At 53.0% G+C, this 25,929-nt stretch overlaps 1 protein-coding gene across 2 annotated transcripts; it reads left to right on the forward strand.

Moving 5' to 3' along the window:
• Positions 1–313: 313 nt before the first annotated feature.
• On the forward strand, positions 314–25,686 carry TNS4 (tensin 4). 2 transcript variants are annotated; one of them, XM_033183110.1, is made up of 13 exons: positions 314–461; positions 5,263–5,796; positions 12,790–13,213; positions 14,023–14,447; positions 16,493–16,579; positions 16,893–17,018; positions 19,132–19,224; positions 19,342–19,419; positions 20,767–20,835; positions 21,664–21,832; positions 22,861–22,929; positions 23,175–23,201; positions 23,808–25,686. In XM_033183110.1, the coding sequence occupies exons 2-13, from the start codon at positions 5,358–5,360 to the stop codon at positions 23,947–23,949; spliced, it is 2,148 nt and encodes a 715-aa protein (XP_033039001.1). In that variant the 5' UTR covers positions 314–461; positions 5,263–5,357; the 3' UTR covers positions 23,950–25,686. The 2 variants fall into 2 exon arrangements, with proteins under 2 accessions (XP_033039001.1, XP_033039002.1); XM_033183111.1 differs by having other exon boundaries at positions 14,026–14,447.
• The last annotated feature ends 243 nt before the right edge of the window (positions 25,687–25,929 follow it).

Here is a 25,929-nt window from a genome sequence, read left to right on the forward strand (position 1 = left end):
TGGCATCCTGCTTTGTCAAGGCCCTCACTCTCTGCCAGTTCTGCCAACCCATGTCCTCTGCCCCAGCCAGCACCCGAGGAGTGCCCACTGCACACCTTGATCCTAGCAATGCCCTGTCCAAGCAAGGACTCCCTGGCCATGTGGTGCCACAAGAAGGCCAAGCAGGAACTTGGGAGCCCCTCACACACACCCGGCCCCAAAACTCACCACCCAGTGCTTCCCTTCCTGCTGCCTGTGCCAGCCCTACCTGAGCTCATTGGACCCAGCAGGGGTGGGGCCTACTGCTGTCAGGGCCACATGCAGGGCCCGCCCAGAGGGGAGGAGAGAGGGCGGGCAAGCTGCTCTTAAGGCAGGTCTGGAGGTGAACTGGCGCCTCTCGTGACTCTTCACCTGGACTCTGAGTCGTCTTGGTCCCAGGAGCCAGTAGTGAACGCAACAGTCTGCCCACCCGTGGACACCAGGTAGGTGCCTTTATTCTTTAAGAAGAGAGGAACACTGAGCACCTTTGCCAGCCCTGACTCATTTAACCACTTAATTTTTTTTTTTTTTCTTTTTTTTGAGACGGAGTCTTGCTCTGTCGCCCAGGCAGGAGTGCAGTGGCACCATCTTGGCTCACTGCCAACGTCTGCCTCCAGGGTTCAAGCAATTGTCCTGCCCCAGCCTCCCAAGTAGCTAGGATTACAAGTGTGTGCCACCATGCCCGGCTAATTTTCTTATGTTTAGTAGAGATGGGGTTTCACCATGTTGGCCAGGCTGGTCTCGAACTCCTGACCTCAGGTGATACTCCCACCTTAGCCTCCCAAAGTGCTGGAATTACAGGCGTGAGCCCAGCCTCATTTAACCTTTTGTCCTCAGCTTCTCCACTTCTCGGGCTCAGAGTGAAGGTCGGGAGAAATGGGGTGGAGGATGTGGATGAGACTGAGATGGTTTCAGGATCACAGACCGCAGAGTTCAGCACTTTAAGGGAACTAAAACTGTGCCCCTCGGTGAATAGATGAGAGAGCTGAGGGCCAGGGAGAAGAGGCTTGCCTGAGGTCATGGAAAGGGACTGGACACAGCATCCAGGCCTCCTGCCTCCCAGCACTCTGGGAGCCCTCTGGGCCCTTCAGAGGTAGGCAGGAATGGGAGGTGGGGCGGCTGGCCTTCACTGGTCCTGTAGTCTCTGCCTGCAGTCCACGTCCTGCGTCACCGGGTCTGGGTGGGAGGGATGGGAAGATCGAGAGCCAGTTTTCAAAAATATGGGGTGCAGTGGAGATTGGGCTAATCAGGCAAAGTGCTTTGGGGGAGACTCAGGCTTTACCCTTGCCCCTTTACTGACCCAGGCTCGTAGGGAGAGAGTAAGTCAGGAGAAGAGGTTGGCAATGACACGGAAGAGGGGATTTGCCAAGGTGCCAGGACTCCCCAGAGTCCTTGGGAACAAAGAAAGAGATCTGAGTCAGAATCAGAAGTGGGAGCCAGAGAGGGGCACCCACAAACAGGGCAGAGGTGGCTGGAGCCTTCCTTGCCCCTGCCCCGTGCATCCCAACCACACAGAGCCCCGGGCCCAGGGACTCTCCTCACCACTTCCACCAAGAAAGAGCAAGTTAGAGGAGTGTGCGGGGCCACGAAAGGCACAGGTGCCCTGGGACATCCAAGGGCAACGTGGAGCCTTAAAAGTGAGGGGAGGCTGAAGAGGAGCTTAGGGGCTACCTGCCCTTTGCTCAGCTCCAGGTCCGTCCCTCTCGGTTCCAGAATCCCAGAAGGGACAGTGTTGGACAGGGTTCTTAAATACGTGAAGCAGCAGCGGAGGCTAAAAGTGTGGGACCCTGGAGGAAGACCACCCGGGTTTAAACCCCAGTTCACAGTTCGGGTTGTATGACCTTGGGCAAATTGCTCAACCTCTCCAGCCCTGCAGCAACAGCACCCTCGTCAGAGAACTGCTGAGAAAATGCAAGGTGTTTAGTGTCTGTTATGATCATATCCCCATCATTCAGATGGGACAACTGAGGTCTGCCCAGAGAGGAAAGGATGCTTGCCCAGGGTGGCACAAAAGCTGTGTCCAAATTAGTAAGCAGGTATCCTGGATCCTGGTCGCAAGGGGACACTCAGCCCTCCTTGAGTTCTGCAAAGTCAGCAGCCCCAGCCTCCTCTGCAGGACACAGCCAGAAAACTCCTGTCCCAACAAACCCAGTCCACTTGGAGCCTGTGTGGAAAAAGCCGCGGTTCCGGCCCTGTGTCCTCAGCTGTCCCGGGAGGGCGGGAGCGCAGAGGCCGGCTCCCTTCCACTTCCATTTATAGAAAGCTTCCCGTGCCTGGGATGCCCCGCCCCCTGCGGGACCTGGCCAAGGAAAAGTCTGGCATCAGACCTACCGGAGCCTCGGGGGTGTAGGGAGGTGGGAGAGGGGCAGGGGGCCTGGTTTTTCTCATGAAACCTGTGCGACCTTCAGCCAATCACGCCCCCTCTCTAGATCCCAGGTGTCCCTCTGCACTTGAATTCCATGTGGCATAAGGAATTAAGATTCCAAAATCCACACCTGGGTTTGAATCCCAGCTCCACCATTTTTCTGGATGTGAAGCGTGTTTCTTGACCTCTCTGAGTCTCACTATCTTCATCTGTAAAATGGACTGATAACTCAAAATAAATAAGGCCAGGCACAGCAGCTCACACCTGTAATCTTAGCACTTTGGGAGGCTGAGGAAAGAGGAGCACTTGAGCCCAGTTGTTCAAGACCAGCCTGGGCAACAAAGTGAGACCCTCTTTCTACAAAAAATTTGCGGGTGTAGGGCACAAGCCTGTAGTCCCGGCCACTCGGGAGGGTAGAATCGCTTGAGCCGCAGGAGATCAAGGCTGCAGTGAGCCATGACTGTGCCACTGTACTCTAGCCTGGGCAACAGAGCGAGACCCTGTCTCAAGAAAAAAAATCAAGAGGACTGGCAATAGGGTGCAGTACTTCCTAGAGCTGTGAGAAGATCGAGTTCCCAAATGTAACTCGTCTGTAAACTACCTGGCATATGGTCAGCGCTCAGTAAATGGAAGCCACTGTTAATAAGGCTGTTATACACTGTAAGTCCTTCTTTCTAAGTACTATTTAGAATTGCCTAACTACCTTCACAAGGAGCACCTCACAGGTGCCATAACTCTCTGGGAGGGTGCAGGGCAGGAATTCTCACTACCATCTCACAGATGAGGAAACTCAGGGTCAGAGTCATACCACAAGGAGCTTTTTTTTTTTTTTTTGAGACAAAGTCTCGCTCCGTCACCCAGGCTGGAGTGCTGTGGCCAGATCTCAGCTCACTGCAAGCTCTGCCTCCCGGATTCATGCCATTCTCCTACCTCAACCTCCCGAGTAGCTGGGACTACAGGCGGCCGCCACCTCGCCCGGCTAGTTTTTTGTAGCTTTTTTAGTAGAGACGGGGTTTCACCGTGTTAGCCAGGATGGTCTCGATCTCCTGACCTCGTGATCCGCCCGTCTCGGCCTCCCAAAGTGCTGGGATTACAGGCTTGAGCCACCGCGCCCGGCCATGGAGCTATTTGAGCTAGAAGTCAAATCTAAATCTTCGGATCCCTGAGTCCATTTTCTCTTCTCCCAGGCTAGTCTCAGATACCTTTTCCAGTGTTAAGGTCTGACTCCAAAGCAGGACGTAAAGGAGGCGTCTTGGCAATGAGAAGAAAGAGAGTCAGGGGGTGTTGGTGGGGGCTGGGGACAGGCAGCAAAACTCAGAGCACACAATGGGAGTGCAACCAGCACATTGCAGCTCTGTACAGTTTTCTTGGCAGCCTCAGTCCCAGAACCTCTTACCTCCTTACCAAGCCCCACCTACAAGAAACTAGCATGTGGCATTAAGGTTAGACAATGGAAAAGACTTTTCACAGACAGGAAAATGAGGAGGTTGGGACATCTCTTTCCCAAATGAGCCCTAAGGATATGAACATCATCTGATGATGTCACTCCCCAGCTCAAAACTTTTCAGAGGCTCCCCGTTGCCCCTCAGGGTTGAGCTGGCAGTCCTGAGCCCAGCCTGCAAGGCCCTGCGGGATCTGGCCAGCCTGCCTCCCCCGCCCCATCTCCTCTACCCACCCCAGGTGCCCTGTTACTCAGGTGCTCAATAGTGTCTTGTGAGTTTCCCTGCTGGCCAGACTTTTGCACAAATGGTCCCCTCTATTTATTTATTTATTTGTTTTATTTATGTAGTTATTTAATGTTTGTTTATTTAGAGACAGAGTCTCGCTCTGTCACCCAGGCTGCAGTGCATTGGCTCTATCTCGGCTCACTGTAACCTCTGCCTCCCAGCTTCAAGCAATCCTCCTGCCCCAGCCTCCTGAGTAGCTGGAATTACAGGCACGTGCCATCATGCCAGCTAATTTCTATATTTTTAGTAGAGATGGGGTTTCACCATGTTCGCCAGGCTGGTCTCGAACTCCTGACCTCAAGGGATCAGCCCACCTCAGACTCCCAAAGTGCTGGGATTACAGGTGTGAGCCATCACGCCCAGCCCATCCCCTCTACTTTAAACCTTCCTCTCTGCCTCCTTATCTCTACCCATCTTGCACAGCTACCTCTTGCTTTTCCTGCTTATCTCCCTTTGCATGTCCCTTCCTCCAGGAAGGCCTCCCTAACCTCCCCACTAAGCTAGGAAAGTCCACTGTCCCTCCTCTCCTCCTCGTGACACTGCTTACAGTTGTTCGCTCGCTTACTTGTCTGTTTCACCAACTGGCCTAAGTGCAGGCACTCGGACATTAGGCAGCCGGGGGCCCAGTCCTTCTCTGACACTTGTTAGCAGTGTGACCCTTGGGCAAGTTACATACCTCTCTGTGCCTCAGTTCTCTCCCTGTGAAATGGGATAATAGTACCTACCTTATACAGTTGTTATGAGGATTTTTAAAGGCTTTATGTAAAAATACCAGAGCTTATGTGGATAATTACTCAGTAAACATTAGGTAGTATTTACTTAATAAACACACCTGGGATGTAGTATTCAGTAAACAGCTACTTTATTTAATGATCACTTACATAATGGGCTTGTTTTGTGCCAGGCACTGTTCTAAGCACATTACAAATATTAACTTATTTTATAGATAAGGGAACTGAGGCGTAGAGAAGTCAATTAACTTGCCCAAGGTTATACAGCTAGTAGGTGGTGGAGCCAGGCTGCAAACCCAGGTAGTCTGGCTCCAGCATCCATGCTTTTAAATGAATGAATAAATTAGCCCTTGTATGGAGGGTGGGGAGGAAGGGCTTCACCTACAGAAGTTACTCCATTCCCATTCTTGGACTCTTTCAGGTCCTGGGAGCTTCTGGTTGGCAAGTGAGATCTCTGGGATGTCAGTGAGGCTGGTTGAAAACCAGAGGTAAACTGCAGAGGTCACCATCCCCACCATGTCCCAGGTGATGTCCAGCCCACTGCTGGCAGGAGGCCATGCTGTCAGCTTGGCACCTTGTGACGAGCCCAGGAGGACCCTGCACCCAGCACCCAGCCCCAGCCTGCTGCCCCAGTGTTCTTACTACACCACGGAAGGCTGCGGAGCCCAGGCCCTGACGGCCCCCGTGCCCTGCATGGGGCCCCCTGACCGACTCCAGCAAGCCCCACAGGCGGAGGCCAAAGCCACCTGCTTCCTGCCGTCCCCTGGCGAGCAGGCCTTGGGAACCCCGGAAGACCTTGACTCCTACATTGACTTCTCACTGGAGAGCCTCAATCAGATGATCCTGGAACTGGACCCCACCTTCCAGCTGCTTCCCCAGGGGACTGGGGGCCCCCGGGCTGAGCCGGCCCAGAGCACCATGTCAGTGAGAAAGAAGGAGGAACCTGAAGCCTTGGGTAAGGATTTGGGGCACAGTACTAGGAGCAGGGTTTGGCGCCAGACCTTATGAGGAAGAAGGACTTTGCTATGTACAGAGAAGGGGACCCTGTCCTGCTGGGAGATGCTGTGCAAACCTAACCAAGTTACTAACCCCTCTGTTTTCTATGCTATACTAAAGGGATAAATACAAGTTTCCCTCACTAGCCAATTCTATTTGCTTCCTGAGTTTGGAAAGTGATAGATACCAATTTTCTATGATTTTATGAGGACTCAAATAAGCTTCTATAGAAAGTGTTTTGTGCAGTACCGAGCCCATAAGGAAGAGCTCAGTAAATGTGGATCCCTGACCCCCACTGTCCTAGGGTGTCTCACTTCAGAGCCTCACCTGGGCCCCCCCCCCTGAAATGTTGGTAGGATTGCTATCTGGACCTCTGTCCTTGTTTAGGGGGGTATCTTTCTGGAGAGGCCCACACTGGAAATGGTAGGATAAGGACCCAGTAGTGTTCAAGCAGTGGTATGCTGGTGAATGTTTCCCTGGCTCCCTGGTTGGGGAGCAGGGGCAGAGGGAGCTGATTTGAAGCTTCTGCCCATTTCCACAGTGTAAATTCTCCCACTCTGGCCAATTTCAAGCTACCAACATGATGTCACCGAATGAGGAGCTGGAGACACGTGGAGTAGCAGGCTGTTACACAGCCTTGCCACCACACCGACACAACAGATGATCAATAACCCTGAGAGCACAGACAATAATAAGGAGGGTGGGGAGACATTGTAAAATAATTGGGATGTGATGAATTTTGAGTATTTATTACCTTTGTCTTTAATGGAAGTTATTTCATTGTAAGTGTACATAATGTCATTACTCAATGGCTGGGTTTAGTAACCAGCTGGACAAAATCCTGAAAATTTAACAATCAGCTCTTAACCAGCCGATACAAGCCAATTCCAGGGCACCACCGAGTCCAAAGGAACCTGGAAATTCCTACATCTGGCTTCAGTTTCCTGAACAAAGAGTTTCAAATAAGCTCTTGATGAGGGTCAAGGAGCAGGTGCATTAGACAGGTTGGAAGACTGAGACCTCCAAGGCTTTAAGCTACCAGCAAGGATGAGGGGGTGCGTGATTAGGATTAGAGATAGGAGCCATAAGATATTCCACTTACTGGACACATATTATATATCAGGCACTATGTTGAGCACTTTATGTGGAATCTTCAATCCTCTCAATCCACTCCCTGAGCTGATTTTTTTTTTTCAATGGAGTCTCGCTGTCACCCAGGCTGGAGTGCGACAGCACGATCTCCACTCACTCCAACCTCCGCCTCCCGGGTTCAAGCAATTCTCCTGCCTCAGCCTCCCCAGTAGCTGGGATTACAGGCACCTGCCACCAGGCCCAGCTAATTTTTGTATTTTCAGTAGAGACAGGGTTTCACCATGTTGGCCAGACTGGCCTCGAACTCCTGAGCTCAAGTGATCCACCCACCTCGCCCTCCTAAAGTGCTGGGATTACAGGCGTGAGCTCGGCTGAATATTTTATCTCCGTTTCGCAAATGAGAAAGCTGGGGTTGCTGGGGTTGAGTAAGGAGCCAGTCTAGCCTAATGGCTGGCGTCAGGCAGAGCTTTCACAAGCTGCTTGCTTCACCGCTTTGTGTCACGGATACCTCATCTGAGAAATGGAGATAACGAGAGTTCTTACCTCAAAGGGTGTTACGGGGATTGAAAGAAATTACATTTGTTGGCTGCTTATCACAAATCCTGGCACACTATACGCTATTCTAAATCGTAGTTGTTTTTATTAAACATTGGGGTTGTACGTCGGGCTAGCCCCAGGGTAGGTTTGGGCTCTGAGGTGGAGGCCAGCCCAGCACCCACACCCTCTGGCACCCCGGGTTCCTGGGCTCCTGGGCTCCTGCCTGCTCTGCCCCCTTTCGCCAAGCATTGCCTGCCAGGCCTGTTAAAGAAACTGTCCCTCAAGGGTCTTCCTGTTTCTTAAGGCCAGTCATGGGCATGTCACTGCAGGAAAGGCGTCTTGGGCCTAATTACTGCTGGCAGGAGTAAGCCCAGGGTTTTACCATTCATGCCCCAGGACAGGAGTTCCACATATCCAAGGCCAGGTGGGGCAAAACCAGTCCCTGTGGAACGTCCACACATGTTGGGTGAGGGTTGGTGACAACTGGGCCCTTCCTCCACGGAAGGGGCTCATGATCAGCTTAGGGCTGATGGCATGGGTCCACATCCACAGATGCCCTGGGCACCACATGCCATTGTGAACGTGTGTCCACCCAACTCTGGGGAACAGGGAATGTAAGGCAGGCAGTGGCCAGAAGGTCCTGAGGAAACTGCCTCACTGCCCTGGCCCCTTCTGCTGAAGAAAAAAAAATACCTTCCTCTAACCTCTGCCTGGACACCTGCAATGCCTGGGCGTTCACTGCCTCCTAAGACAGCCCAGCCAGGTCAGCTCCCCATTGAGAAGTTCTCCACTATCACTAAGAATAGCAGGCACCTGCGCCCAAAATCCTCCCCGCAGACCCTACTGCTGGTGACAAAGCTCTCACTGGCCCATGGCAGCGTACAACTCTGAGCGTTGTGGTGAGTTCTCTTACCTCTAAATGTATTCAGAGTGGAGGATCCCCTGCCATTTTACAATCTCCTCCTTCCTACTTTTGGGCTGTTCAAGGAAAGACACTCTGACATTCCCATGCTAGGAGATGTTTACTGTTTGTCCTAACGTGGAAAATTTTAAAATTAAACATTGGCAATTCTATATTGACATTTCCCCTATTATATATACATATATTTTTTTGAGACAGGGTTTCGTTGTGTTGCCCCGGCTGGAGTGCAGTGGTGTGATCGTAGCTCACTGCAGCCTTCAATGCCTGGGCTCAAGCAATCCTCCCACCTCAGCATCCCCGGTAGCTGGGACTACAGGCACATGTCACCACGCCCGGCTAATTTCTTTTTTTTTTTTTTTTTTTTTTGGTGGGTGATGGAGTCTCTGCCTCCCAGGGTTCAAGCGATTCTCATACCTCAGACTCCCGAATAGCAGGGATTACAGGTGCCCACCACCATGCCCAGCTAATTTTTTTGTATTTTTAGTAGAGACGGGGTTTCACCATGTTGGCCAGGCTGGTCTTGAACGCTTGACCTCGCCCACCTCAGTGATTCGCCCACCTTGGCCTCCCAAAGTGCTGGTATTACAGGTGTGAGCCACCACGCCCTGCCAACCCAGTAATCTTTAAACTTTTTGTAGAGACAGAGTCTCGCCATGTTGCCCAGCCTACCTCAAGTGATCCTCCTTCCTCAGCTTCCCAAAGTTTTGGGATTACAGACATGAGCCATATCACCCAGCCCAGACTGAAAGAAAAAAAAAAAAAACTATTCCATGTACCAGCCTGGACAACATGGCGAAAACCCGTCTCTACTAAAAATACAAAAATTAGTTGGATGTGATAGCACGAACCTGTCATCCCATCTACTTGGGAGGATGAGGTGGAAGAATCACTTTAGCCTGGGAGGTGGAGGCTACAGTGAGCCAAGATCCTGCCACTGCAGTCCAGCCTGGGCAAGAGTGAGACCCTGTCTCAAAAAAAAAAAAAAAAAAAGAGTTCATGTAATCCATGATCCCAGTGTCTGGCTTTTGAAGGAAATAGTGGAAACCTCCTTTTACAGATGAGGAAACTGAGGCTCAGGGTGGGTATGTGATGGCTCACAGTCACACAGCCAAGGAGAGACAGGTCAGGCCTCAAATCCCAGCCTTCTGGGCTCCATAGGCCACTGTCCTTTCTCTCTTTCTAAAGTCTAGTCTTCTGCCCTCTGGGGTATCACAGAATCCATCAGGTTGGAGGCAGCCTGCAGGCTCCTCTTCTGAGACCCAACCTCCTGGGCGCTTCACAAACCTTCCCCAGGTTCCCTGCTCCTGCCTTCCTTTAAACTTGTCCTGGGGGCCCCCAGGGAATGTGCTTCCTAGAAGCAAACACCATATCCCTTCCTTTATCCTCTCCAATGTCCCTCACCCCATCTTTGGAACAGGCCCCCACTTTCAAATTCCAGCAATTTCTGCCAGACAAGGCTGTTTACCAGCCCAAGTGAAGGGGGTTTAATAACTATCTCTCCACCCCTCACCTACATGCCCTCCCTCCACTCAACCGCCTGCCTGGGGCTGGTGCCAGCACCCACCCAGCACTGCTCAGACTTGCCCCACAGGCCAGTAAACAGCGACTGCACCCCTGTGATGGGTGGAGGCCCCCAGCCCCACCCCCCGCAGCTACACCCACCTTGGGACAGCCACGGGAGGTGAGCACGGGGCTCCTCCCTCCCCTCCCACTCTCCTTACTCAGCGCCCCCCAGCAAGGTCCCTGGTGGATGTTTAGATGACCCAGTGAGTAGGGAACCCAGAGCTTCACCAGGCCAAGAGACCCTTCCCAAAGCAGCCAAGCACCTTCTCACGGGGCAAGGCCTTGGAGCAGGGCTCATCCTGGAAGAAGCAGTCCCTAAACAGAGCTTAGCAACACTCCCTGGCTGTGCAGCATCGGATAACTCACTTCACCTTTCTGAGCCTTCCAGATTTCCCATCTGTTGTATGGGCGTTAATAACATTCCCTACTTCAATAGAGTTGTCACGAGGGTTAAAAGAGCTAATACAAGCAATGTGTTCGTAGTGGTCCTGGCACATTGCACTCAATAAAGACCAGTCTCTATGAAACATCATTGTACACTAAGTGTTAGCTCCATCCCCACTCTTCTCCAAGCCTCAGTTTCCTCCTCTGTAAAAAATAATGCCTGCTCTGCTCAAGGGCTGTTACGAGGTTCAGAGGAGATTATGGGTATAAACACTATAAAGTCCTATAAAAATTGAAGTTGTGCTTTCCAGCCTTCCAGAAGAATCCAGCCCATTCCAAGACCTCTTTTCTTCTGGAGCCCACAATACAGTCCCCCAAAGAGTCTCACCTTGCAGTCATCTTTCTAAGCAGAGAGATCCCCAACCTTAGCCAGAAAGAGGGCTCCATTTGGCCAGTACTGCCCCCAAAAAGCAGGCAGGTAGGAAATGCTCCTCTCTCCAGCCTCACCATGGGCCAGGCTCCAGGCTATTGTATTTCATCCTCATCACAACTTTGGAAGACTGGTTTCAGATCCTTACTTTGCAGATAAGGAAACAGAGGCTCAGAGAGGGTCGGAAAGTTACACAATGCCCTTGGCTGAGAAGCAGCAAAGCCAGGACTCACCCCCAGGTTTGTTTTGCTACAAAGCCAGGCTCTTCCTCCACCCGCTGAGCAGCAAGCCCCGGTCAGCTGCCAGCCCTTGCTCATCTGATTTAACTCCCCACCCCCTCCGTGTGGCCCAAGCAGGCTCAGACAGAGGCAGTAACCGTGAGCAGGGCCAGATGGCCCTACCCTGGAGCGGGCTGGGGCAGGCTGGGGCTCCACAGTCATAATGGGGAGGAACAGTACATGTGCCAGGGCCCCAGGCAGGTGGGAGCTGAGGGTGCACGTTCTCCCCAGTTTCCCCAGCCTCCATGCCAGGAAGCCAGAGGCAAGACTCACACTCTTCAGAAAAGAGCAGCTCATTAACCCCCACCTTCCTCCAGCTTTGCTGGAACAACACCAGGGACAATTCCCCTCCCCCAGGTCAGGAGGAAGGGTGTTCATCCTCACCACAGGGAGAACCACAGAGCAGCCCACTCCAAGGCTGACCTCGGGAGAGGAACAAGGCCTCAGAATCCCAAGAGTCCCGGGTGCCCCCACCAGGGAGTGGAAAGAGCGCTGGAGCGAGTCGGCAGCCTGGGGTGTGTTGGGTGATCCCTGTGTACCAGTTACGATCCCCCGGGAGATCCATAGCTCAAGAATGCAGCAAGCCCTGCGCTCAGGGAGTGCCTGCTCGAAAGCAGGGTTCTCAAACTCCACTGCATATTCACATGCCCTGGGTGGCCTCGCTAAAATGCAGATTATGTTTCCGTAGGGGTGGAGCCCAGGTGATACAGTCCTGCTGGGCCATTCATGGTCTACTACACTCACCTGAAAAACTGGAAAACAAACAAAACTGAGGCCTGGGTTAACACCCTTGAGAGTTTAATCTAATTGGCACGAGGCGCAGCCTGGGGTGAGTCTAGTGTGGAACCAAGCTTGAGAATCCCTGCTTTCATTGCAGGTACAGAAAAATCACTTTGGTTTTTTTTTTTTTTTTTTTTTTTGGACATGGAGTTTCACTCTTGTCACCTAGGCTGGAGTGCAGTGGCGCAATCTTGGCTCACTGCAACCTCTGCCTCCCCGGTTCAAGTGATTCTCGTGCTCAGCCTCCCAAGTAGCTGGGATTACAGGCGCCCAGCTAATTTTTGTAGTTTTGATAGAGATGGGGTTCGCCGTGTTGGCCAGGCTGGTCTTGAACTGCTGACCTCAGGTGATCCACCGGCCTCAGCCTCCCAAAGTGCTGGGATTCCAGATGTGAGCCACCGCGCCCAGCCTCAGAGAAACCACTTTCACACACCCTGAGTAGCAGAGGCATCATAAAGTGTCACTGGCACAACCCATCAAGTGGCCATTTCAAGCTAGGAAAAGGGCACAGACAAAGGAGAGGGTTGCCCAATTTTTAAGCACCTGCTCTCTGCCAAGAACAGTGCTGTGCTGCCTACACAAGTTTCACTTCATCCTTTTTGTAACAACAAGAGGCTGGATGCAGTTGCCCCACTTTACAGGTGTGGAAACTGAGGCCCTGGGTGGTGAAGTCTTTTGGCCAAACTCTCTCAGAGAATAAGTAGCAGAGCCAGATCTGAAGCCTGGGTCTGTCTCATTCCAAGGCCTCGGTCCTCTACTGCATCTCCTCACCCAAGAGAAGTTGTCACAGGAAGGGTGACTTTGGAACTGGGCCCTGAAGGTGGAGTTGGGCTCTCCTCTCTAGGCCTTAGTTTCCTCATCTCTATAAAAGAGGGGACAGAATGGCCTTGAGGACACTTCCAGCCTTTCTGTTCTATGAGTCCAGGCTCCTGTGTTTCACCAATGCTCTGCTTTTCTCCCCCAAAGACATAAAGTACATCGAGGTGACCTCCGCCAGATCAAGGTGCCATGATGGCCCCCAACGCTGCTCCAGCAGCTCTGTCACCCCACCCTTCGGCTCCCCTCGCAGTGGTGGCCTCTTCCTTTCCAGAGACGTCCCCCGAGAGACACGAAGCAGCAGTGAGAGCCTCATCTTCTCTGGGAACCAGGGCAGGGGGCACCAGCGCCCTCTGCCCCCCTCAGAGGGTCTCTCCCCTCAACCCCCAAATTCCCCCAGTATCTCAATCCCTTGCATGGGGAGCAAAGCCTCAAGCCCCCATGGCTTGGGCTCCCCACTGGTGGCTTCTCCAAGACTAGAGAAGCGACTGGGAGGCCTGGCCCCACAGCGGGGCAGCAGGATCTCCATGCTGTCAGCCAGCCCAGCGTCTGATGTCAGCTACATGTTTGGAAGGTAGGTTCTGTAGCTTCTAACATTGCACACACATACACACACAGGCACACACACGCACATATCCCCTAACATCATTGAAAGGCACCCTACTCTGAGCAAAATCTGGGCATGCACCAAAACCAAAAGGGAATGCCCTGCCTGGGCATCGCTTACAATCATCCCAGGTCAATTATCTATAGACCTCACAGTAGAACTGCAGGCACATGCACACCCATTCTGCCCCAGGAAGACCGAACCACAGGACTCTGCTTCCCAATCCACCTCCAAAGCCACTGGCCAAGGCAGTCCCTGGCACAGAGGCTGGGGATTCCACAGCCATGCCCACTGGCACAGGCCTCTGAGCTCAGGGAGAAGTCTGGCTGGATGTGAAGCTGGCCTCCTCCTGCAGCTGGGGAGTTCCCTCTGCATCAGCCACGTTGTGGTCCAGCGTAGGTCCAGCCCATCTGCAGGGCTCCTGGGAGTCATGGGGGCCTGGGGAGATCCTGATCCGACAGCTCAGTCAGAATGACCTGGCTGGGAAGGCAGACGGAATGGGGGCCAGCCTATGCCCAAAGCCTGCAGGGGTCAGCTCATCGGCTACTTTAAATGACCAAAGACCCTACCATCCAAGGACATTTCTGTATCCTTACCATCCCTTAGGTGGGGGTAGGATTAGGTGGGGGTGCACTTTGCTGTGGGCTGTACGGGGTAGGGTATGCAGTGTTCTATTTAGCCAAAGCCACAGGAACCCAGATCACCAGATCCAGAGCCTGGCTTTAGCCCCTGAACCACCTACTGCCCTAACAACCTGTCTGACTCTCCTGTTGCGGCAGTCAGTCCCTCCTGCACTCCAGCAACTCCAGTCATCAGTCATCTTCCAAATCCTTGGAAAGTCCAGCCAGCTCTTCCTCCAGCCTCCACAGCCTTGGCTCAGTGTCCCTGTGTACGAGACCCAGTGACTTCCAGGCTCCCAGAAACCCTACCCTAACCATGGGCCAACCCAGAGCACCCCACTGTCCACCACTGGCCAAAGAACATGCCAGCAGCTGCCCCCCATCCATCACCAACTCCATGGTGGACATACCCATTGTGCTGATCAACGGCTGCCCAGAACTAGGGTCTTCTCCACCCCAGCGGAGCCCAGGACACCAGAGCTCTGTTCGACCTGGAGCTGCTTCTCCCAGCAACCCCTGTCCAGCCACCAGGAGCCACAGCCAGACCCTGTCAGATGCCTCCTTCACCACATGCCCAGAGGGTACGTTGTAAACCAATATTTCAAGCAATGTAAGGTTTGGCTTGGGGGAATAGACAAAGTGCCAGTGGGTTTCTGCAACAGCCAGTCAACACATTTATTGAGCAACTATTGTGTGTCTGGTACTACGCCAGGTAGCGAGGACACACAAAGGGACACAGTTTAGAAAAAGACAAACACAAATCCTCACGGTAGGGTAGGATAAATGTGGAGGTAAAGAGATATTCTCAATCCTATGGGCCAAAGTAGAAGGAATGATTCTCTCAGTCTGGAGAACAGAGGAAGTGACATCCGAGCTGGATCTGTGAAGTGGATCAGAAGTTTGTGGTCAGAGAAGGAGAGGAAAGGCTTTCCCAGCAGAGAGAGCAGGGGGTCCACGGCCGGGAAGGTGTGGAAGCACATGGCATGTTCAGGAAATGCCGGAATGTTGGGTGCAGGTTCAAGTCATTGAGAGTAATTTGAAGCCAGATTGTGAAAGGCCTTAAATGCCAAACTAAAAAAAAAAAAAGAAAAGAAAAATAGAATTTGCCTTTTAAGCAATAAGGTACCATCAGTGAGCCTCACACAGGAAAGTGATGGGGTCAGAGGTGCACACTCAATGGATCACCCTGGCAGCTCAATGAATAGCAGGGGCCTGAACCGGGGTGGGGCAGTGGGGGCGGAGGAGAGAGGACAGAGCCAGGCGACCCTCAGGATGTGCTTGATGACTAACTCAAGGAGAGCAAGAGGGCGAGTCAGTTCTGACTCTGACGTTCATGGATGACGAGAACACAGAAGGGGTGGATGGGGCAATAGAGACAATGCATTCCAGTTCAGACAGCTGAAAACCACAAAACAGCAAACACCCTCCTTCCCGGAGTCTGAGACCACAGGTGTCCAAGGAGAACAAAATCAACCAGAACCTACAGCAGTAAACACAGAAGCTAAGCTCTAACACCCTCTGGATGCCTTTCCCATGAGCAGAGTCCCCTGCCAACCCTCTGTTCCCCCTCCCTCGGCCATCGGGGGGCTTCTCAGCCCCCCCTTGGCCATGACATTCACAGGCATCAAGGCAACTCTGGGAGAGTGGGGGAGAAATGTTTACTATAGCCCACTGCTCACTCCCACTCACAAAGCCATGTGGAGGCAAGCAGGAGAAAATGACACTTCCAGCATGCCTTTGCCTCTGCCCTGATCGCTTTCCTAGCACAAATCATTTGCAGATGTCAGTACTTTTTTTTAATGAGTTACTTGAGAGTAACTGGTCACAACACTCCTTTTCAAGCCTCCAAGGTTGACAGCTACTGCTCTCTGCCTTAGGGACCCAGAGAAATGGCCATTTTGGCATCTCAAAGAGTACATTTACTTAGCCTAGTGATATTCCCATCCTGCTTTGGTCCCATAATATCACTAACTGTACCCCCAGATCTTCTCAAATTCTGCAAAATATTCTCAAAACAAATTTCATTTTAATTTCATAGGCTACTGGAACATTAAAGACCCTCAGAAGTTGTTTAGTCCACTTGGTTCCCTCTGAGCTTCGGTTATCCCATATCAGAGTCAAGACCCAGCCTCCCACCTCCCAGGGGCATGTTTTTCTGCCCAGATCTGCTATTTTCCTCTCCTTCGTGTTTTCTGCCATTTTCTTTTCCAAGCTGAATATTCCCCTAAGGAATTCTTAGGATTATGAAGACGGAGGAGAATGTGATATCAAACATGAAGCATCTGAGAATTCCTTGTTTATCTCTTATTTCAGTCCTCACCAGGGCACTCAACAGATTTGAGAAACCATTTCTCCTTAAACTAAGGTTGTATCTATTCTTTTTTTATTCATTACCAAGGATACAAGGGCACTTCTGAGGTCTAGATGCACCAAACCCTGGCATCCTTCTGTTTGATTTTCCCTCTCGTAGGCAGTTTGGAGATACAATGGAGTTAGGGTCTGGGATGGTGGTCGAATGAGACCTTGGAGCAATAGAATAGGGAAGGGTCTCCAGCCTTCTCTGGTGAACATCCCTCAGCTCCCATCTGTCCAGCCTACAGGGTCCCCCTTCTCTGTCTGTCTCCAGGTCCCACGAGGGACATGCAGCCCACCATGAAGTTCGTGATGGACACATCTAAATACTGGTTTAAGCCAAACATCACCCGAGAGCAAGGTAAAAGGAAGCATGAGCGACCCCAGAATCGGATCTGGGTCTTGCACTTCGCATCAGGCAGGGCCCTGGGTTACAGTTAAGGAATGGCAACTAGTGGGTCCAGGGAAGCAGGGGACAGGGATGTCCTGCTGACCTCATGACCTCCCAAGGAAGTAGGAACCATAGCAAGAATGGTGGAGATTTGACAGTAGAAAGAACTTCCTGGGGACAAAAGGTGACTCTGTAACATCTGCTCTGTGAAGACCCTATGGGGCGGGGGACAGAGGGTGTCCAGGTGGGGCGGTGTCCATCTCTGACTCAAGGATTGTTCCAGCAATCGAGCTGCTGAGGAAGGAGGAGCCAGGGGCTTTTGTCATAAGGGACAGCTCTTCATACCGAGGCTCCTTCGGCCTGGCCCTGAAGGTCCAGGAGGTTCCCCCACCTGCCCAGAATCGATCAGGTATGCATCTGTCTTTGCTCACTCAAGATCTCACTGAGCAGCGGGGTGTGGTAGCTTCCAGTCCTGCTCTGGCACTGGCTTTCAGGGTGACATGGCACCAGTCTTAAAACAGCACCTAGGAGAAGTGTCCACTCCAGTATTCTCTCCAATGCCCTCCAGCCCCAAGGCACCCTGAAAAATGCCTTTCACAGCAAGCCTGAGTGCTTCTGCCTTCCCGAGCCCCGCCCCCAGTTCCCTGCTTTTTCCTCCTGGTGGGAGAGAAGGAGGAGGGTCCCAGCCCCCTCTAGGCTGCTCTCTTTGGAGTCAAACTGGATTCATTTACAGGGAACCTAATGTGTGATTACACGCGTAGCTAGCTTATCTCACGGGTGATAGCTTACCACGTGTGTGTATTAGCTCAGCACACGTGTGTGTGACAGCTCTTACCACATGCTTTCCTGTGGTCTCCCATGCTCATTTGATGGCAAGCATCCATGGGGCATCCACCACACACCAGACACTGTGTGGGGCAGCAGGGATACAGAGGAATCAGACACAGACGCCACCTCACCAGGGAGACAGACAAAAACATGATTACAATACAAGGTACCTGGGTCATAGGGTCATAGGCCTCACTCAAACCCCAGGATTGCACCTTCTTATTTAATGGATGAGGTAACGGAGGCTCCCAGAGTTACTTAATGACCCCAGAGCAATTAAGTGATAAAGGGAGGATGAAACACCCAGCCTTGTGTTCTTGACAGTATGCCTCACTGTCACAATAAGAAAGTGACCTCTGAGGAGGGTGTTGCTTATAAAGGACGCCTTGCAAGAGGCAATGAACCCAGACTGAGGAGGCTGTGGATTGGTGGAAAGGAGTCAGAAGGTCATTGTTCACCTCCCCCAGCCCCCCGCCCCCCACCACGCCCCCGGGGCCAGCATGGCTCCAGCAAAGATGACCTGGTGGGCAGGGAGAGACAGAAACCAGAGCAAAGAGTCAACATTTATCTAAACAATAATTAAGAAGTGTCCTTGCCAGGCACAGTGGCTCACGCCAGTAATGCCAGCACTTTGGGAGACCGAGGCAGGATGATTGCTTGAACCCAGGAGTCTGATACCAGCTTGAGCAACATAGCAAAACCCTGTCTCTACAAAAATTACCCAGGTGTGGTGGAGCACACCTGTAGTCCCAGGTACTTGGGAGGCTGAAGCAGGAGAATCGCTTGAACCCAGGAGGTCTTGGAGGCTGCAGTGAGCCATGATCACACCACTGCACTCCTGCCTGGACCAAAGAATGAGACCCTGTCTAAAAAAAAAAAAAAGAAAGAAAAGAAAAATTCCCTAGGCCTCTCTGTGTCTCACACCTGTAATCCCAACATTTTGAGAGGCCCAGGCAGGAGAATCGCTTGAGCTCAGGAGTTTGAGACCAGCCTGAGCAAAACAGTGAGACCTTGTCTCTACAGAAGAATTAGCCAGACGTGATGAGGCACACCTGTAGTCCCAGCTACTCAGGAAGCTGAGGTGGGAGGATTCCTTAAGCCCAGGAGGTTGAGGCACATAAGCTAAGATCACGCCACTGCACTTCCAGCCTGAGAGACAGAGCAGGACAATGTCTAACAACAACAAAAAAAATTAACAGAAAGGTTTCCCCACCCCACCCCCAAAAAAAGAAGAAGAAGAGAAAGGTTTCCTGAAGAGGGTGTGGCTGGAGTCATCCAGCAGATGTGTTGGCACCTCCTCTGTGGGAGTGAGAGGCAGGGGGATGGACAAGGTGGCATTTTTTTTTTTTTCCAGTGAGACGGAATCTCACTCTGTCACCCAGGCTGGAGTGCAGTGACACAATCTTGGCTCACTGCAACCTCTGCCTCCAGGTTCAAGCGATTCTCCTGCCTCAGCCTCCCAAGTAGCTGGGACTACAGGCGTGTGAACCACGCCCGGCGGTTTTTTTTTTTTTTTTTTTAATCTTTAATAGAGATGGGGTTTTACCACATCAGTCAGGCTGATCTCGAACTCCTGACCTCAAGTGATCCACCCGCCTCAGCCCCCCAAAGTGCTGGGATTATAGGCGTGAGCCACTGCGCCCAGCCACAAGGTGGAATTCTATCGGAATGCACTTTCTTCTTTCTCTATCCAGGTGAGGACAGCAATGACCTTATTCGACACTTCCTCATCGAGTCTTCTGCCAAAGGAGTGCATCTCAAAGGAGCCGATGAGGAGCCCTACTTTGGTGAGATTCCCCAGCCTCCAGGCTCCCCAGGGATGGGGGACCAGCGAAGTCTCTCTTCTGAACTGTGGGGTGGGCTAGGGAAGCTCTACTCATGCAGGGCTGCTTGCTTCCTTTCAGGGAGCCTCTCTGCCTTCGTGTGCCAGCATTCCATCATGGCCCTGGCCCTGCCCTGCAAACTCACCATCCCGCAGAGAGGTGGGTCTGGGCCCCAAAGAGGGAATGCCAAGGTGGGGGACCTGTTTGTTCTCACTAGAAATGGGGTTCATTTCTACCTTGGTGGATTATTTTAGTGTCACAGTTAAAACTGCGTGTACTGGAGTCGCTGAACATCTCCACCTCCTAGCTGTGAAAATTTGATAATGTTGACCTCTCTGAGCCTCAGTTTCCTCATCTGTAAAATGGGGACAATCATCATGGTACCTACTTATAGGATTGCTGTGCAGACTAAATGAGACAGCTGGGGCAAGGCTCTTAGCGCAATGCCTGGCATAGAATGGATGTTGGATAAATAGCAGCCTGCTTTGAGAGGATGAAAGAGCCTAAATCAAATAGTTTGGAGAGTTTTCTCTTTCTGGGTCTAATATTTGAGCACTCACTCACCCATTCATGCTTCACTACAAGCTTGTGAAGCAGACTTTGCTGTTATCATCCCCATTTCACAGATAAGAAAATAAGGGCTGGGCGCGGTGACTCACGCCTGTCATCCCAGCACTTTGGGAGGCCGAGGCAGGTGGATCACTTGAGGTCAGGGGTTCAAGACCAGCCTGACCAACATGGTGAAACTCCGTCTCTACTAAAAACACAAAAAATTAGCCGGACGTGGTGGTAGGCGCCTGTAATCCCAGCTACTTGGGAGGCTGAGGCAGGAGAATCACTTGAGCCCGGGAGGCAGAGGTTGCAGTGAGCCAAGATCACGCGACTGCACTCTAGCATGGGCAACAGAGCGAGACTTCATCAAAAAAAAAGAAAGAAAGAAAGAAAGAGAAAGGAAGGAAAGGGAAGGGAAGGATTCGGTTCTAGATGTTAAGTAATTTGCCCAAAGGCCCTCCGAGTCAGACCTTGAACTCAGATCAGCATGCCCTATCCAGCGCGTACAGCTAGGTAGGGGGACAGCTCAGATGGAATAGATCATCTCAGGGGTATGCAGGAGAAGCTCGAGAACGGCATCGACGCAGGGGAGTCCTAGAGGAGCGTTGGTGAGAGCCTCCTTGCTTTCTGCAAAGACAGGTCAGGGGTTGGGACAGGGTCCAAAAGAAGTGAGGAGGTCAGAGGCCTGTGAGGATAAGATCACGGCAGCCATCTAAGAGGCAGGGGGCGAGGAGGGGAAGAAGGGATCAAAAGGGTTGCAAACTAAGCATTTAGGGAGCCCAAAGTGGCCTGTTTGCCTAATTACGGTAAGCACACCTGGTTTGAGTCACTTCCTGGAGTTGGGGGTGGAGGTGGGAGATCTTCAAAGGGATTCATGAGGCCTGTTCCTGTGAGAGGGGTCCATTCACTCCACCCTCGCCCCTTTGGGGGGCCTGTTTCTTTGACTTGGCTCAGAACTGGGAGGTGCAGATGGTGCCTCGGACTCTACAGACAGCCCAGCCTCCTGCCAGAGGAAATCTGCAGGTGAGTGGTACAGGACGGGAGACGCCAAGCTTGGCTGTGCCCCAAGAGGGCACCTCCCGACCCTGCCCACACACACGCATGCACACACACACGCACAGGCCCACACATGTTTCCCACCTCAGCTTCGTTTGTGCATCTTTAACAACGTGCCACCCCCACCACCCCGTCACCCCTGTAAAACAAGATGAGAGGCCAGCAGGGAAGTGGGGTGGGGTTGGGGGTGGTGGGGTGGCAGAACTTACAGTCTCTCCTGCACACACACGGGCACGTGCACACGTGCTAGAGTCTCTCTGGGTCTGAGGAAACTGCCCTGGAGGTGTTTGCAGGTTTGAGATCCTCTATGGGGTGTCAGGTCTGAGTCCTCGAGCCTTCACCAGGGGAAAGGTCCCTGACCCACACTCCCAGAGGCCAGCACACATCGGCACTTGTCTCAGTGACAGTTCCTGCTCTATGCCCTAAGCACGAACGGCTTCCCTCCCCATTCTTGTCTTCTGTCCCTACTGTCGCCAATGAACTAAGACCTTGAGGGTAGAGGTGTGGGGAGGAGGGCAGTCGTTAAGTGTGGACAGAAGGATGTTTTCCTGGGCACCCCTACGCACATGGCAACTTCCCCTCCCCTGCCCCATGCTGGAGGGCCAGGGGCCAGGGCGATGCAAAGCCACAGAAGATCTCAAAGCCCTCTGGGGTTGGCCTCAGACTGTGATCACCCACACACCCACTTCCTGTTGGGTGGCTCTAAGAGAAGCTCCACTGGATTCCTGAACAGGAGACTCACCCCCTCCCCTGGGCCTGGGTCAGTGGCCCCAGCACAGTGTCTGCCTCCCACAGGCTGCCACACCCTGTACCTGAGCTCAGTGAGCGTGGAGACCCTGACCGGAGCCCTGGCCGTGCAGAAGGCCGTCTCCACCACCTTTGAGAGGGACGTCCTCCCCACGCCCACCGTGGTCCACTTCAAAGTCACAGAGCAGGGCATCACCCTGACGGATGTCCAGAGGAAGTAAGGGCCTTCCCTTGCCCTAGGGCTGCGGGGCTGGTGGCGTAGAGCTGGAGGGGATAGCTGAGACAGTTGCGGATCAGGGATGAAGGTCGAGTTCAGGGTCCTGGATGACCCAGCGGGGCCAGTGATGTGCTGAGTGACTCCAGGCAACTTCCCTGCCTCCTCCAGGCCTCAATCCACTGCCAAAGCCCCAGTTCATCGTGACTGATGAAAATGGAGTTAACGGGGGCCAGGCGTGGTAGTTCATGCCTGTAATCCCAGCACTTTGGGAGGCCAAGGCGGGTGGATCACCTGAGGTCAGGAGTTCGAGACCAGCCTGGTCAACATGGTGAAACCTCGTCTCTACTAACTATACAAAATTAGCTGGGTGTGGTGGCACACACTTGTAATCCCAGCTACTTGGGAGGCTGAGGCAGGAGAATCGCTTGAACCCAGGAGGTGGAGGGTGCAGTGAGCTGAGATCGCCCCACTGCACTCCAGCCTGGGTGACAGAGTGAAACACCACCTCAAAAAAAAAAAAAAAAGAAGGAAAATGGAGTTAACTAGTATTCATGGGTGCTGATTATGTCTGCACCCATTGATGGAACATCTTCCTTAGGCCAGACTCTGGCTGACCACTGGGACCCAGAGAGGAATGAGATCGTTCCTTCCCCAGGCTCGGGATCTCACAGTCTAACAGGAGCCTGATCCAGGGCTGAGCACTTCACAGGGAGAAACAAGAGATGACCAAGATGTAATTCGTGTCCTCAAAAAGTTAGGGGCCAAAAAAAAAGTTAAATGGCATGGTAGGGGTATGAAACAAAACCCCAGAGTGTAAGACACAGGCAGACAAGTCCCATGAGAGGAGAGAGGCAGGAGCAGGGCACCAGGACCCCCCAGTGGGAAAAGCCGTAGCGGTCGTCGAGGTCTAACCCAGAGACTTCTTGGAGGACAGGGCACCTGAGCTTGGGGAGAACAAGAGATGCTGGAGGCAGGGTGACACTGGGACAGGTTCTCATCACTTCCCTTCTCTCCTCACCTCCTGCTAGGGTGTTTTTCCGGCGCCATTACCCCCTCACTACCCTCCGCTTCTGTGGTATGGACCCTGAGCAACGGAAGTAAGTTCAAGGCTGGGCCAAACTAAGAAGGCCGTCCAGGGCCCAGCTGCCCACCAAGGTGTCCTGCCGACTCTGGGACTGGGATCCCAGAGGGAGCCTGTGAACCTCAAGGGGTCAGGGTGACAGAATGAGGGTAGGGTGGGGTGTGGTGGGGCGGGGCACAGCTGGCCAGTCCTGCTGCTCCTTCAGGGTCCTGTGGCATGGAGCAAAGTCTCATTACTCGGTATCGTGTTCTTTTCCTACAGGTGGCAGAAGTACTGCAAGCCCTCCTGGTAAGGCCTTCCTGTCTACTCTGTTACCAAAGAGGGGTCCCTGTCTCAGGGTCCCAAACCCAACATGGGGAGGGAACTAGAGAAGGGAAGAGGCCCCATTCTGACTTTAATAGTCCAAGGTGTTGATGAGGGCACAGGCCCTGGTCCTCAGGGAGCTCGCATCTAATGGGAAAGACTTTCACTGCCCTCAGAGCCTCTGGGCTGATAGGGGTAACATGAGCCTGGGAGCCCTCAATCTTCTGCAAGAGGTACAGGCTCTAACTTTAGGGAGCCTCAAGCTATTGGAATGTCCCAGTCTGATGATCAAGATGCATCTTTGCCCTCAGGGAGCTTCCACTCTAATGGGGAATGCACAGGTCCTGTCCTCAAGGAGCCCCCACTCAAAACAAACGAAACCCAGAGCTTGAACTTGGAAATCTCCCAGTCTGACAGGAGAGGCACCTTCTTCCTCAGGGAGCCCCATCTTAAGGAGGTGCTAGAGCCAATTGGCTAAGGGAGGGGCAGGGAGGAATGAGGTGCAGGCTGAGGGCCCCCCACCACCCCATTCCCACCAGCCTGATGCCTCCCTGGGTCCCACCCCTCACTCAGATTGCCCTCCCCCACCAGGATCTTTGGGTTTGTGGCCAAGAGCCAGACAGAGCCTCAGGAGAACGTGTGCCACCTATTTGCGGAGTATGACACGGTCCAGCCAGCCTCGCAGGTCATCAGCCTGGTGACTGCTCTGCTGCAAGATGCCGAAAGGATGTAGGGGAGAGACTGCCTGTGCACCTTCCCAACACCTCCAGGGACTCACCAAGGAGCCTCCCTCCACCCCCTGAATGGGTGTGTCTTGTGGCCATATCGACAGACCAATCTGGGGGACTAGGGGGATTGGCATAAAGTTGACACCCTTGAACCTGCTATGGCCTTCAGCAGTCACCATCATCCAGACCCCCCAGGCCTCAGTTTCCTCAACCACAGAAGGAGACCAACAGACAAGATCAGCTGTTCTCAGATGCTGGTGGGCATTTGAACACCCTTCTCCATGATTCTGAAGCATGCCCACATCTGAAGACCCCTGCATGAAAATAACCTCCAAGGACCCTCTGACCCCATCGACCTGGGCTCTGCCAACACAATAGGCTGAGCAAGAGACCTGCAGCCCCTGTTTCATGGCAGACAGCAGGTGCCTGGCGGTGACCCATGGGGTATCTGGCTTGCAGCCAGTGATGGTCAAGAATTGACTACAAAACGGGAATGGATAGACTATTTCCTTCCATATCTGTTCCTCTGTTCCTTTTCCCACTTTCTGGGTGGCTTTTTGGGTCCATCCAGCCAGGATGCTGCAGGCCAAGCTGGGTATGGTATTTTGGGCAGCTCAGCAGAGGGAACTTGCCCCCTTGGTCAGAGGAGACCCAGCTGTCCTGCACCCTCTTGCAGATGAGTATCACCCCATCTTTTCTTTCCACTTTTTTTTTTTTTGAGACGGAGTCTCATTGTCACCCAGGCTGGACTGCAGTGGTGCGATCTAGGCTCACTGCAACCTCCACCTCCCAGGTTCAAGCAATTCTCCTGCCTCAGGCTCCCGAGTAGCTGGGATTACAGGCATGTGCCACTCACCCGGCTAATTTTGTATTTTTAGTAGAGACGGGGTTTCACCATGTTGGTCAGGCTGGTCTTGAACTCCTGACCTCAGGTAACCCACCTGCTTTGGCCTCCCAAAGTGCTGGGATTACAGGCACGAGTCACCGCGCCCAGCTTCTTTCCATTTCTTGGTAGGCGGGTATTCCAAAGCTGGTATCGTAGCTGCCCTAATGTTGCATATTAGGCGGTGGGACTAGAGATAAGGGCGATCTCTCTGTGATTCTGCCTCAGCTCCTGTCTTGCTGAGCCCTCCCCCAACCCACGCTCCAACACACACACACACACACACACACACACACACACACACACACACACACACACACACACACACACACACGCCCCTCTACTGCTATGTGGCTTCAACCAACCTCACAGCCACACGGGGGCAGCAGAGAGTCAAGAATGCAAGGAGGCCGCTTCCCTAAGAGGCTTGGAGGAGCTGGGCTCTTTCCCACCCCCACCCAGCCTCCAGAAGCTGGAACCATTTCTCCCGCAGGCCTGAGTTCCTAAGGAAACCACACTACCGGGGTGGAAGAGAGGGTCAGGGAAGAAGCCCACTCTTCCTCTACGAGGAGCAAGTGCCTGCCCCCTCCCCGCGGCCAGCCCTGCCAAAGCTGCATTATCTTTGGCCCAGGTTGGGCCTGATGGTTATGATTTCAGCCCTGGGCCTGCGGGAGAGGCTGAGACCAGCCCACCCAGCCGGTGGTCGAGCACTGCCCTGCCGCCAAAGTCTGCAGAATGTGAGATGAGGTTCTCAAGGTCACAGGGCCCAGTCCCAGCCTGGGGGCTGACAGAGGCCCCCATATACTCCACTACAGCTCCTATCATAAAAAATAAAGTGTTTGTCTTTGCAAAACAGTAAGTTCTGAGGCAGTCAGGGCTGTGCCCTCGGAGATGGAGACCTGAACAGAGAAGAGGGCCTGACTTGGGAGGGCGTGGCTATGTCTTAGGGGAGACCAGGTGTGCCACACTTCCTCCCACGCTCCTGGCCACGGCACTACAGGCTCAGCAGGCTTCCACTTCGTAAACCATTGCTTAAACCACTCTGTGTCCCCCACACGCCCAACACGCTTGTTCTTCTTTCTTCATCACCCCTTTCCTGCTG

The sequence above is a fragment of the Trachypithecus francoisi genome, unplaced genomic scaffold (assembly GCF_009764315.1).
Source record: "Trachypithecus francoisi isolate TF-2019V2 unplaced genomic scaffold, Tfra_2.0 Lachesis_group20, whole genome shotgun sequence".
NCBI lineage: Eukaryota > Metazoa > Chordata > Mammalia > Primates > Cercopithecidae > Trachypithecus > Trachypithecus francoisi.